The sequence below is a fragment of the Enhydra lutris genome, unplaced genomic scaffold (assembly GCF_002288905.1).
Source record: "Enhydra lutris kenyoni isolate GAN:26980312 unplaced genomic scaffold, ASM228890v2 scaffoldscaffold4, whole genome shotgun sequence".
NCBI lineage: Eukaryota > Metazoa > Chordata > Mammalia > Carnivora > Mustelidae > Enhydra > Enhydra lutris.
The window spans coordinates 49,641,158-49,656,029 of record NW_019154088.1 but is presented as its reverse complement, the minus strand read 5'-3'; the positions used below and the strand labels follow the sequence as shown (position 1 = coordinate 49,656,029).

General features: G+C 33.9%; 1 protein-coding gene across 1 annotated transcript in view; it reads right to left on the bottom strand.

Moving 5' to 3' along the window:
• Positions 1 to 14,872, bottom strand: part of LOC111161304 (G protein-coupled receptor 137C) — a 63,491-nt gene that overhangs the window by 10,933 nt on the left and 37,686 nt on the right. The window contains exons 2-3 of the mRNA XM_022524897.1: positions 13,880 to 13,923; positions 11,845 to 12,073 (exon numbers count right to left, since the gene is read on the bottom strand). Coding sequence (XP_022380605.1) covers positions 11,845 to 12,073; positions 13,880 to 13,923 — 273 coding nt within the window. The remainder of the gene's footprint in view (positions 1 to 11,844; positions 12,074 to 13,879; positions 13,924 to 14,872) is intronic.

The following is a 14,872-nucleotide window of genomic DNA, read 5'->3' as shown; positions in this document are numbered from 1 at the left end:
TTAAGATTAAAATCAATATGATTAAAAATACTGAGATGTTATTTACCTATTGTACTCTAATTCTTTTTTTTTTTTAAAGATTTATTTATTTATTTATTTGACAGATGGAGATCACAAGTAGGCAGAGGGGCAGGCAGAGAGAGAGGGGGAAGCAGGCTCCCCGCTGAGCAGAGAGCCCGATGCGGGGCTCGATCCCGGGACCCCGGGATCATGCCCTGAGCCGAAGGCAGAGGCCAAACCCACTGAGCCACCCAGGCGCCCCTGTACTCTAATTCTTTTTAGAACACACAGCAGGCTACATGATAAGTGATGTCAACATTTTTGTGTACATGTGTATTCTTGTGTTTTCTAGAATTCCTGTTATAATAGAATTAAGGTATAAATATGTGCACTTTCAGAGATGAACTCAGCGTGTTCTCTTACTTTTACTGGGCTCTTACTAGTTTTCTCTGGTTATACCTGTCATATCTGTTGAAACTTTATCATCCAATGTGTAGTTATTTTGAAATCTTGTATCTCCATGGAAATATCAGGAATAGGTATTCCTGATAGATTTGTTTTACAATATTTAAGAGCTTTAAAAAATTTAAAATTTGGGGCGCCTGGGTGGCTCAGTCCTTGAATGTCTGCCTTTGGCTCATGACATTCTGGTAGTGATCCCAGAATTCTGGGATTGAGCCCTGCCTCAGGCTCCCTGCTCAGCGGGAAGCCTGCTTCTCCCCTTGCCTGCTGCTCCCTCTCTGGCTGCCTCTCTCTGTCAAATAAATAAAATCTTTTTTAAAAAATTTAAAATTTGATATTAAATGCATTTTAGAAATTAATCACATTTTACTCTAAAGTGAAAACATATTTTTTCATAGTTAAGAATGGATTATTGACTTAAGAATGGGGAATTATTTTTTAATGGATAAGAGTTTCAGTATGGGGTAATGAAATGTTCTGGAGATAGATGGTGGTGATGGTTGTATAACAATATGAACCTATTGAATGCCACTGAACTGTACACTTAAAAATGAGTAAAATGGTAACTTTTATGTTATGTATATTTTGCCACAATAAAAAAAACATTTCTCAACACACAATGACCCTGTTTACCTCTAAGATGCTGAGAAAGATGAAAGTGATTAGAATTCTCTGACTCAAAAATGAAAAGAATCTACCTCAAAGGAACTGGAAGAAACTGACTTGTTTTATCAAATAAAATGTGATGAAAACTATCTTTCAATTATCAACATTGGATAATTTACCTTATCATGTCTTCTATGAGAGAAGCTTTTTGAATAGTATTATGGCCCAATGAGGCTGCAGCATCATTTTGAGACCAGTTGATCAGAGTTTAAAAGCAAAAGGAACTGAAAATTTAAATGCAGGTGTGGTGAGCACTTTAAATACCAAAAATTGTTTTTTATAACTTTCCAAACTAGGAATGAAAAAGCCATTCAAACATTTCACAGACTACACTATTATATTGCTCTAATATATGGCATTGGCTATCCATTGGCTGAGAAACCACACATGGTAGTTGAGAAACCAGTAAAGTCTTAATACAGTTGACATTGCTGAATGCCTACTGGATAGGAAGTCCATTCAAGAAATTATGGCATTGCCTTTTTCCAATAATACAGAAACTCTCTGATTTAAAGATTTAACTGAAAACAAGGAGTGATTTAATATCTTGTCTACAGATTTATATTTTTGTCTTACAAATAAATGAACATGATATAGCAAGACTAATTTTGTTTCTATTTGTCTGGTGTCAGCCCCAGTTAATCATCCAGGGAGATATTCTTTTATCTTAATGTCTGAGAAGAAACATAAGTGGCTGCAATATCCAAAGTGTTGAAAACTCGTCTGATTGATTATTGTGGATCAACTGTGTTGATATGTTCACTAATGGTACAAAAGCAATGGTAAATAAAATGTCTGGGCCTTAGCACAAATCAAAGCAGTGGCACCAAATTGTATCGTATTCTTTACTGCCGTGTGTTCCCAATTAAAAAAGAAAGTCAGTTTCATTTAAAAATATCCTTGATGAAGCAGTGAAAATATTTATTAGTCACAAACCCTTGAGTATGTGTCTATTTAATACTCTGTGTGATTAGATGAGCTATTTAAAGCAATTCTCCTGCATGCTGAAGTATAGTGGTTGTCTTGAGTCAAAGCACTTATGTGGTTGTTTGACTTGTGAGCAGAAGTAGCCACTTTTCTCACAGAACACCATTTTTGACTTAACAAACAACTATGGAAGACAAACGATGGTTACTCAGACTTGGTTGTTGGGTATACATTCTTTTGAAAATAAATGAAATGAGCCTTTCACTTCAAGGAAAATACCCAACACTATTGCCAACAGTGAAATATAAATTTTCAAATTAAAATTAGAATTTTTGAAAACTTGTAAGCACTTTTGTTCATAGTAAGACTGGCATGGCAGCTTCTGAAAACTTAAAAACTTTTCTGATGAGATTGGAGGTGGTATTAAGGTGATTTTGAATATTGTCCAATGAAATGTATCATCATTTTGAAGATCTGTGACCACTCTCTTTCAATGATCCATGCATGATGTTACATAATCATTCAAAGGGCAAGATAGACCAATGGTAGTACAGAAAGTCCACTAATATGGTTTTAGATTCCACATGGCAACTAACCTTTAAGAAACCTCCACTTCAGATGTTTGGTGTAGTATTAGAGAAGAATATCCACAATTATTTGAAAAGGTTATTAAAATTCTCTTCCATTTTTCAGCTACATATATGTGTGAGGATTTTCTTCATATACTTCAACCTAAATGACATACCACAACAGACTGAATGCAGAAGCAAACATGAAAATCCACCTGTCTTCCATTAAATTAGAAATTTAAGAGATTTACAAAAGGTAAAGCAATGTTGATCTTCTAATTTATTTTTGTTTTGGAAAACACAATTATTTTTCATAAAAGCATGTTAACACAATGGACTTATTATTGTTATTTTAAATAAATTAATAAATGAATATTTTTAGATTTTCTCAATTTTTATTTCTAATAATGAATAGATAAGTAGATATCTATATAAACAATAGCTCTTTGGAGTTCTCAATAATTCTCAGGGTTGTAATGGAGTCTTGAGACTAAAAAGTCTGAGAACAACTATTCTAGAAATTATAATATATATCCTCAACTTTTCATGGTCTAAGTAAAGTTAATATCATATGACTTGAACTAAAATGTAAGGACTTTGTAACCATATGGATACATTTATCCCCTGTCCTTTAAGCTATAGTTGCTATGTGTTGTTATATACTATTATAGAGAATTATATATGTACATATGTAAACCTCTCATTATAAGTTTTGCTTTGCACAGTCATATTTCTTTTTTAGAAATTAAGAAATTATATTTACCCACATATTTACTATTTCTTGTATTCTTCATTCCTTCCTGAAGAGATGAAATTCAAGCTGACTTTATTTCCCTTCAGTTGTAGAATTTTCTTAACATTTCTTGTAATGCAGGTCTCTTGGTAACTAACCCTCTTAGTTCTATTAGAAGATGATGTTTTTATTTTTTCATCATTCTTTATATTCTTTATAGTTTGATTTGATACAGATTTCAGACTTGACCACATTTTCCCTTCAGTATGTTAGAGATGTTTCCATGTCTTCTGGTCTCCTTTATTTCTGATAAGTGATTTATCTTTTGAATCAATGTTCCCTTATGTAGGTGTCATTTTTCTCTGCTTTGAAGATTTCCTTTTTAGTTTTGGTTTTAAGAACTTTGATTATAAAGAATGTAGGTGAGACTTTCTTTATCCTAATTGGGGTTGCTGAGCTTCATGAAACTGTAAATTTATGTCTTTCATCAAAATTGGAAAATTTCACTCATTATTTCTTCAAATATTTTTTTTCCAACCTCATTTTCTCTCTCTTTTCCTTTGGGGATTCCACCTACACTTACTTAGGTCCTGAGATTGTGTTCATTTTATTATCTTCTTTACCCTCACCCTCCTCGATTCTTCAGATTGGATACTTTCTGTTGATTTAAGTTCATTGACTTTTTCTTCTTTCCTCTCCTATCTGCTGTTAAGTCACCCAACTGGTGACTTTTTAATTTTAAATATTGTATTTTTTAATTCTAGAATTTCTTTTTATAGTTTGTATTTCTCCTGAGATTTCCTATTTATTTATCAAAGTATATTTTCCTTAAGCATACTTGAACATATGATAAAATCTTTGTCTGATATAGCCAACATCTAAGTCATCTGGAAGGGGGAATTGCTTCCAATGATTGCTTTTTGCTTTTAGAGTATGAGTTGTATTTTTCCTGTTTCTTCATATAGCGAGTAACCTTGGATTGTTTTTTGGATCTTACGAATGACATGTTTTAGAGAGTCTGGATTCTATTATATTCTTCTGAAAAGTATTGATTTTTTTTTCTTTTCCTTTTTTTTTTTAAAGCAAAAATTAACTCGGCTAGACTCAAATCCCAAACCATGTAAGCATGGATGGCAGCTGAAATATCCTTAACTTTGATGCTTGAGTACTGTCCTGCTCATATGTAGTTCAGGTAACAGATAAAAATTTGGCAGAATTTGTCATCAGAATTTGTCGCTTCCTCTACCTGGGTGTTCTCTTCTTGATATTTCCCACATTTTCCATCTGTGGTAGTTACTTGAATTTTGTCTTCTGATTCTTCAAGCAAGTAAAACAGAGGTTTTCTCTTCAAGTTTTGGCTGCCCCATGGATGAGAACTTCCCTCAGGCTAGAAGCTGTAAAAAACAGGAAACTTACTCAATGTCATTTCCTTCTTCTAAGTGGTTGCTCTCCAGTGCCTTCAGTGTTTTTTATATTTTGTCCAGAATTTATCATTGCTATCTGTGGATGTTTTGTCCAATAGAAGCTACTCAGCCATTACCAGAAGCAGAATCCTACATATATTTTTTGAAACAATCTTGCAAATGCTATTTCCATTTGGAATTACAACGCCAAGCTAAGCAACAATAAGAGAACAAGTAATAGCAAAAACGCCAAACTAAACATCAATGATAAGAAAACAAAGTAATGGCAATTAGTAAATTTAAAAATTTACAGTTAATCCTTTAACAACAGATTTGAACTGTCTGGGTCCACTTATATACAGTTTTTGTTTTGTTTTGTTTTGTTTTACTACTCAGTATTGTAAATGTATTTTCTCTTCCTTATGATTTATTTAAAAGATTTTTTTATTTATTCATTTGACAGAGAGAGAGCATGAGTGAGAGGACAAGCAGGGGGCAGAGTCAGAGGGAATGGGAGAAACAGGCTTGATCCCATGACCCCAGGATCATAACCTGAGCTGAAGGCAGACATTTAACCAACTGAGCCACCTAGGCACCCCTTACTTATGATCTTCTTAATAACATTTTCATTCCTCTAGTTTACTTTATTATAAGAAAACAGTATATAATACATATAATATACAAATAAGGTATGTGTTAATAGACTGTTTATATCAGTCAACAGTAGGCTATTAGTAAATTTTGGGGGAGTCAGTGTGTCACCTATACTTAAAAAGAAACAAAGGCATTAGAAGAAGTTTTGGGGGAGTCAAAAGTTATATGTGGATTTTTTTTTATTTTTAAAAAGATTTATTTATTTATAAGAGAGAGAGAGACTGCATATGAGTGGGGGAAAGGGGTAGAGGGAGAGTGAGAGAGAAATCTCAAGCAGACTCCCTGCTGAGCACAGAGTCCCAACACAGGGCTTGATCCCAAGACCCTGAGATCATGACTTGAGCCAAAATCAAGAGTCAGCCACAGGCACACTGTCATACGTGGGTTTTATGTGGGGATCAGTGCCCCTAATCCCTCTGTTGTTCAAGTTTCAACAGAATTTTGATAATTTTAAGATCTAAACAGTTTCAAAAATAGTTTCATGCTGCAGAGACAAATTAGATTTCTGTCTCCTATGGATTTTTAAAATTGGACAAGTGTGCGGTGGGTCTACTCAGCAACAGAATAAGAAGTAAGACTTGGGGTATAAGTACTGGAGTAATGAAGGCAGCAAAGTAAAGAAGTGACACAACTTAAGATGGATAGAGTAAAGCCTCATAATTCAGGAGAGAAATTATAGCAAAATATTGGGAAAGTGGTAATCATACCATTATAGAGGATGGTGTAGCCTCTATTTCTCTAGCAGCATCCTCTCCAAATTCTGGTTAAATCGTATTTCAGGGAGGTGGAAGAGAGACACCCATAGTATTTTAGCCTATTTCTTCAATTATGGCTTAAATTATCATAAACCACTGCCTGGGTTTTATAGGATCACCTTGTCTGCATATAAATGTCAGTAAAATTGAATGTTACTGTGTCTCTGCAAGATGCTGATGCTGTTTCCCATTCCAATACATTAAATTGATATGGATAAAGGATTGAGTGAACATTGGATACAAAGGTTTACATAGTAATTAAAACAGGAATTCAGGAGAGAGAGAGAGAATGCATTATTTGCAAATGGGTGACTGGGCTAGGAGACAAGCTGATCTAATACTAAGTATCAGACAATGATTCCTTTTACACTCTTACCTAAATATAAAATTGGGCATGTCCTTGACCAGAGATAAACCTAAAAGTTAAACTTTTATTTCCACCATGACTTTGAGTGCTCTTTTATACAGATAATCCCAACCTATCATTACAGGGACTAAGCATCAACATTGGTTTAAACTTTTTTGTGCTGATAAAGTTATTTTATCCATTAAAAATGATATACGTTCTACATTCTTATAAATATTCTCTTTTTTCTGAAATGGAAAGGAATATTAGAATAAAAACACTCTTATCAGCATGCATTTTATTTATTTATTTTTTAAAGATTCGGGGCACCTGGATGGTTCAGTGGGTTAAGCCTCTACCTTCTGCTCAGGTCATGATCTCAGGGTCCTGGGACTGAGCCCCACATCAGGCTCTCTGCTCAGCAGGGAGCCTTCTTCCCCCCTCTCTGTCTCTTCCTGCCTCTCTGCCTACTTGTGATCTCTCTCTCTCTCTGTCAAATAAATAAATAAGAAAATTAAAAAAAATTAAAATTCGTTTATTTGAGAGACAGAGTGAGTGCAAGTGCAAGCTGGGGGGAAGGGCAGATGGAGAGGGAGAAAGAGTCTTAAGCCTTGAGCCCAGAGCCAGAGCCTGGAGCACAGAGCACGGAGGCTGGAGGCTGGAGCCTGGAGCCCAGCGTGGGGCTCAGTCTCATGACCTTTAGATCACAGTCTGCAGTGAAACCAAGAGTTGGACACTAAACCAACTGTGCCACCCAGGAACCCCATGCATTTTAAAGTTAAAAGTTATGTTATAATTCTGGTAAAAATTAAATTCAAACATACCACAGGAATCATAGAAATGAAGGCAAAGCAAACAGCAATAAAAACCAATGGGAGAAAAAGACCAATACTAACACACAATCATGTCAATAAATATAAACTATTTGTTTACCATATAAAGGAATTGTTAAAACCTCAACAGCTCTGTATTTTAAGTTAATGAGACACACTTGAAATGTTAGCAATAAATAAAAAGTTAAGATAGCATCATCTATCATGAAAATGCAAATAAAAGGAAATAGAGATTGTAATAAAAGATATAAGAGATTTCAGAACAAAATATGCCTATGATTAAAAATGCCATTACATTATTTTGACAATATTTGATCTACGAATTTTGAAGGGAAGCTAGTTAAATATTAGATGAAATGTAACCTATTAGAGACTTCAACTCTTATTAAAAGCTGTGAGGAATGATACATAAATAAGGTGGAATCATGTAAAATTAGAATAAAATATTTAAATAAAATATTAAAAAGAGAAATTCACTTCTTCAATGATTCTTACTCTTTTTTGAATCACTGTTCCTTTTGAGAATTTGATTACATGTATAGGACCCCCTTCCAGATAAATTTTGCCAACAATTTCAAGAATTCAAGAACTTCCTGAAACTATATTTACTTCCTGAAACTAAAACTATATTATCCCTTAGTACATGTTAGGATCATAATAGCTAACATTTAAAAGCACTTCTCAAGTGCTAGGTGGTATACTAAGCACTTTATATAAAATTTCATTTATAACCACCTTACAAGGTACTACCTTGCCCTGATAATGACCCATATGAGCAACACAATCATTATTCCCATTTAATAGGTCAGCCGACTGAAGCTTAGAGATGCTGTTACTTGTCTAATGCCATATAGCCAGTAAACAGAAGATGGGATTTATGGCCTTACATCTTTGTTCTCAGGTTTCCAGCTCTTTTTTTTTTTTTTTAGATTTTATTTATTTATTTGACAGAGAGAGATCACAAGTAGGCAGAGAGGCAGGTAGAGAGAGATGAAGGGAAGCAGGCTCCCTGCTGAGCAGAAAGCCCGATGCGGGACTCGATCCCAGGACCCTGGGACCATGAAGGCAGAGGCAGAGGCTTTAACTCACTGAGCCACCCAGGCACCCCTCCGATTTCCAGCTCTTAATCACTATGGTACATTCCCTGTCTTTCACTAAGGTCTTTCCAAATTAATTAAAAATTGATATATCTGAAAAAAGGTAAACATATCCAAAAGTATATCCAATACCATTTTTTATTTATGCCACCCTCATTGCAAAAGAGAATTTGAAGTAGTTACAGAGATGCATACAAAATTAAAAATACACAGGAATGTACATGTGTGTGGTAGTGCTGGGGAATAAGAGAGTGAAGTAAAACTAGAGGTAGAGCCAGAACCCAAAGTAGATATCCTAAGGTCATCTATGATTGACATAGAGGTGAGCCACGTATTTGCCTCTGAATGGCATAGTGGTCAGAGAAAAGAAGGATTTAATCAATACTGTTTTACCTGGTACTGAACTGGAGAAAAAGATCTTTTCTGCAGAACACTATGTAGACAATATCCTTAAGAACATTATACAATAGAAAATTTTAAGATAAATGTTTCTTACATATTTCTTCATATAGGCCAAAGCATGATGTCAAAGTATAGGTCAGAACAGACAATTCCACCCATGGAACACTGTAGTCTGAGTGCAAAACATCTGGACTGGGCTAAAGATAAAGTAGAGAATAGATAGGGAGATGGAAAGACTAGACATCTCTTCAGGTAATCTTTCTGGTAATTAAGCTTTTGAATTTAACAGTTGAGAGTTTATTTCAAGAACCTGGAGTACAGAAATTCTATATTGTTTATTAGGCCAGATTCATATGCATAGACAGTCAAGAGAGGGTAAAACTGGTAACTTCTCATGGAAGTCAGGGGACCTGAATAGGATAGGTGTCTGAATTTTAGATTTTCTACCAAAATAAGCTGGAGGAAGACCTATCTATAAAGATAATATCTAATTCACATTGATATATATGTATGTAATGTTGGAGACATCACTGAAATTGAAACAGAAAATTTCCTTTGTTTTTGTTAAATAAGAATGTTGGTACAATATAACAAGAATATGGAAAGCTGCCAAAGCAGTACTTGAGAAAACATATCGCTCTAAATATCTTATTTACAAAACAATAAATCATGTATCTATGTAAGAACATAGACAAAGGACAAAGTAAAAACCTTAATTATGTAAGAAAATAGAAAAATGAAAGTGCAGAAATAAACTATTCAAATTGGCAATAACTAATATTTAAAAACCCAATTAGAGTTTTTTTTTTTTTGAAAAAGGAAACTAATACACAGCACTGTCCTAGCTGCTAAAGGAATAAAAAACTTCTTTTTTTTAAAAGAGAGTCCAGATAGTTGTTTCTGAATTTTATTCTCGAAGTGAAGGAGAAGGAATCAAATTAAGTCCATAAAAAGGGAAAACACTAGAATTATGCCTTCAAAATTTGGTAAGATGAGGACAGATTATAGAACACAGGGTAGAATAGAGATGTTCCTGGAAAATAAAACAGCCTAAGGATATAGAGACAGAAGAATGTTGTGTGCCATTTAGAAATAAGGTGGGTAAGACTGAGTTGAAACAAATCATGGACGATCTCATTCTCACTGAATATGTAGAAGAAGGAGAGAAGAATAAGCAGAAAAACAGAAGACCAACGTCTGAGCTTTAAGAAAATGCTCTCAGAGCTGGTAGGAAGCAGAGTCGGTTTGAAAGTGGCAGAGGTAGATGTTCAGTCTCTATTTGTTGACTGAATAAAAGAAATGGCTATCCCTGTGCAGAAGTAAAAGAATAAAAATGGGCCTAGTGATTTTACAAAGAGAACATGAAAGCAAGATGATGTACTCTTTGAATAAATGTTTATAACCTAGTTAGGAAGACCAAAAACTATATAACTGTACAATGTAATACAAATAATCTAATATATTATGTTTACCTATAAAGGCCTGTATTTAAGTATGTCTCTCTGTAGTGTTCCTAGAGAATTCTGTATCCATGCACCTTTTAAATGTAAGAATTCTAAAATAATAATAATAATAATAAAGTGAACACCTTTCATATGATAGTTAGGGGAAGATATTTGAAATAATTCTCATAAATCTCATTCAGATGAGATTTTCCACTCAGTCTGGCAACTTCACTATATTCGGAGAAATATCTATTTCAAAGCAAGTAATCCAAACTTAAAAGTTGTTAGATATCCAGAAAAGAAGGCTTTTAAATTCAATCACATCTATTTATGCTTTATCACTAGAAAAGCACAAGGTATGAATTTCACAGTGATATTATTACATTAAGTGGAGATGCTGTTGATACATCACAAGATTATATACTACAGTGGTGACATTATCATTTTTAACACTAAACTGAAGCCAGAATTAGCAAAAACATTTATATTTTGGGAACTTTTTAGGATAGAAATTGGATACAATTATTTTCCAGGTAAGATTAGTAGGCTTGAAAGTCTCTCTCTCTTTCTGTATATATATTTTTATTTCTATTTCTGTATTTATCCTGCATTCTACTGACACATGTTTAAAAACTAAAATTAAAGTCTCTACCTAAACTTAAAGGACAAGTTGATTACCATACATTTAATTAAAGCACCTAACTTTTACTAGGATTATATGAAAAATGACAACAATATAGAAGTCTAACTATATTTCAGAGAACTGTTTAAGACACTATCTTACTTATCTTCAGTGAATAGATAATGATGCCAGATTAGGGCAAGCTTGTGTGTATATATAAATCACAGATCCAAATCCACACATCTATACCCATACACCCAGTGACACATACACACTGTGATGACTGATTCACTGCTCAACCACATTGTCAATCAGCAGTAGAAACTTCTATGGTTCTCTGTTAATAGCTTAGCATTGACCTCTGTTTGCTGATCCAAAGTATAAGGAAAGGCAGAAGCAAGGCATTTATAAGTTTAATTACATGACTAGCTGTTTTAAAATCATAGGGTCTTCATATTATGGGATGAAATAACATTTTCTAAATCTTTATACAAATAAACACCGCCTTGGAAGTATGACATCTTAAGACTGCTAACCCAAATGCATGTAGGTATAATCTGGTGAATTTTTTAACAGCAATATTGCCACCCTCCCTGATGAAATCTTAAGTTGTTAGTGTGGCTTTATATATTAGGCCATTTGTGATACATTCATGTAAATTATGGTTTATTTAATTTACCTTTCTATGAAGAGGCTATAAGTCACAGGAAATAGAATGTGTTCAATAGAAACTTAAAAAAAAACCTATTATTTAGTAAGGGCCAAGTTTCGAATGACTTTTAATATCTTGTGACCATTCTTTCAAGCTCAAAAATATACCTTACGTTCAGAACACTTTGTAAAAAAACATAAGCTTTCCATTAAAATATGCTTCATGGGATGAGGATTTGAAGTTAGATTTTCAAGTGTAAATTTAAGAAATATACTTACCTTTGATTCGAGGTAGACATTTGCTGATGACATTTTTGTAATTTTGCATATGTAACTAACTAAAGAGATGGCACAAAGAATAAACAGGCTATCATTAACTAATGCTCGAACAAACACAGTCCATTTCAACTGATTTTCTGGGACATCTCCGTGGACTAGCATTGCACAAGCCAAGTTCACCACTAAAAAAAGAAGGCTTGCCAATATAAAGCCCAAATGCAACAGAATTCTGAAAGAAAAAAAAAATTATTAGATGTTCATATGTTAATGAGAGATTAGACTTAATACTGAATTAGTGTGGTACTTCAGTTACAATAATACCTTTAGCTTAAAATCTTTATAATTTCATTAATTACAAATTTAATAACCACTCAGAGTTACTTGGGGCATCTTCGCTGTTATGAAATTAGTATCTAAACATTTTTAAAATAGCATTAGGTTTTAAAACACTAATTTAAAAATAATTGCATGTGGACTTGAACTCAGTTGCTTCTACCAGGAAGAATGATATAAGAGTATTTTAAAACTAATTAAAGTAATCCTGCATTTTTCATCTTTATAACTACTAAACATATTTTCATTGATCTTTCCATTCTAGGAATTACGAAGCTTTTTTTTTTTTTTAAAGATTTTATTTATTTATTTGACAGACACGAGTAGGCAGAGAGGCAGGCAGAGAGAGAGGAGGAAGCAGGCTCCCCGCCGAGCAGAGAGCACGATGCGGGGCTCGATCCCAGCACCCTGGGATCATGACCTGAGCCGAAGGCAGAGGCTTTAACCCACTGAGCCACCCAGGCACCCCGGAATTACGAAGCTTTTATAATTTTCTTGGAAAATTAATATACCTATCTAAATTTAAATTGATCCCTAGTATTAATTTCAAGAGGTTAAGAGAAATCTGCTTTAAATAATGTTCAATTTTTATGAACTTTTGACTATCCATAGCAAACATTACTTTCAAACATGACCAAGGAAGAACATAGGGACAGTATATGTAGAGTTTCAAGCACCTCATTGATACCTCAGCTTCTTATAAAGTTGCATATTTACGATGCATATATAGCAACTCTGAAAAAGAGATACCTCAACTATATCCTCTTAAAAAAATCATATCATTGCATAAAAACTCTTCAGGTAAGGGACAGAAATTTGCATCAAGTAGCTGTAACAGCTATCTGTTCCCAGTGCAAATATATTTATAACCTAAATTAGTATGAGCCAGAAATTTATTTGGCATCCTAATATCTTCTATTTTGGGTCACTTTCAAGAGTGGAAATCATAAAATATTGTCTGCCTTTGGTACAAGAGGTTAACTGAAGGTAATGTGTAATTTGTAACAAGCAATCTTTGTTAGGTGTACATTCAAAGCACAAAGATTTTAGTTTGAGGAGTTCAGATCTTAATATTCTCTCAGATTACATAATAAAAATAATACTATATAACTTGAAACCCAAAATAGACCTTGAAGCTAACCATATACCCCGGGGGGAAGCCAAATATGTATAGAGAGGTTAGATGAGTCGACCAGTTAGTGGGAGAATTGGTCTGAAACCCCAATCTCCTGACTCCCCAGCTTGGCTCTCTCATTTTTGATGTTAGTCAGTACTGACACATTCCTTATTTCATGGAACTATACTGTACATACTTGCCCCAAACTGTAAAATCTAACTTTAGTTTGTGTGGGCCCTATGAAACTATATCTGACATCTAAAGCAGGACAGTAGCAGAGTAGCAAAAAAAGGTGTTAGGCAGCAATATGGCTGAAGGGGGAGAGCTGTGCATTACTCAATTCATTTCCCATGTGCTAATCTAACTACTGGACTTCCTATAAAACTGCTGCCTGGTGGTGGGTTTTAAGGAGGGCACGTACTGCATGGAGCCCTGGGTGTGGTGCATAAACAATGAATTTTGTAACAGTGAAAAAAAATTAAATTAAAAAAAAAAAAACTGCTACAACTCCCTCAACCACCATGCCCTTCTACCTTGAGAAGTCTGCTGTGAAAAAAATCAGATCTTGCTACTCATGAAACTTACTTGTGTTTGTCAAGTTCAGTGGCACATCTGACTTTACATATAACCTATAAAGAGAGTATAGAAAAAGGTTTTGAAAAAACATGTGTAATATATATTCTTAAACTTGTTTCGACTTTGTGTTTCAAAGTGATAAAACTACAAATAGTAATATGTTACGAATAACATAAGTAAAAATTCAACTTTTAACATTTGAACTACCATGAAGCAAAAATAAACAGGTTTCCAAAGGCTTAAAGCAATAATAATTTTCTTTGTTATAGTATTAAATTTAAATTTCTATCTTTAAAATTTTAAATAGAATGTATCCAGTTTAAACATCTATTGAATTTTTATTATGAGCCAAACATTGTGCTGGATAGTTTTCCACCTATTCTAAACTTCAATATATGATCTACATTTTGTCTTTTTTTAAAAAAGATTTTACTTATTTATTTATTTATTGACTTATTTGTCAGAGACAGAGAGCACAAGCAAGGAGAGCTGCAGGGAGAGGGAGAGGCAGGGTCCCTGCTGAGGAAGGAGCCCGATGCGGGACTCAATCCCAGGACCCCCAGGATCATGATCTGAGCTGAAGGCAGATGCTTGCCCAACTGAGCCACCCAGGCATTCCACTTACATTTTGTCTTAAAATGGAACTGCTTACTTAAATATGAATATGGATGAATGTTCTCCAAAGATTATTTTCCCCTAAGATGCAATGAAGTAGTAAAAGGAAACAAGGGACCAAAAAATGAACACAAAGATAATGATCATATATCTTATTTAGAAACTTCCTTCTTTCACAAAGCCTTGCAAAGCGTAGGTTTCAAATACTTGTTGAATAAAATTAAGTAGGTCGGTAAACAGAATTTGAAATAAATATGGTAAATTCTGACAGCCTTATGTGGAAGGTCTTAATTTCTTACTGGTGAATTTGGACTTTATTTAGATGCTTGGAAGATAAGAAGTTTTTTTATGCAGACATTCCAAAATATGAAATGACACAGTTGATAT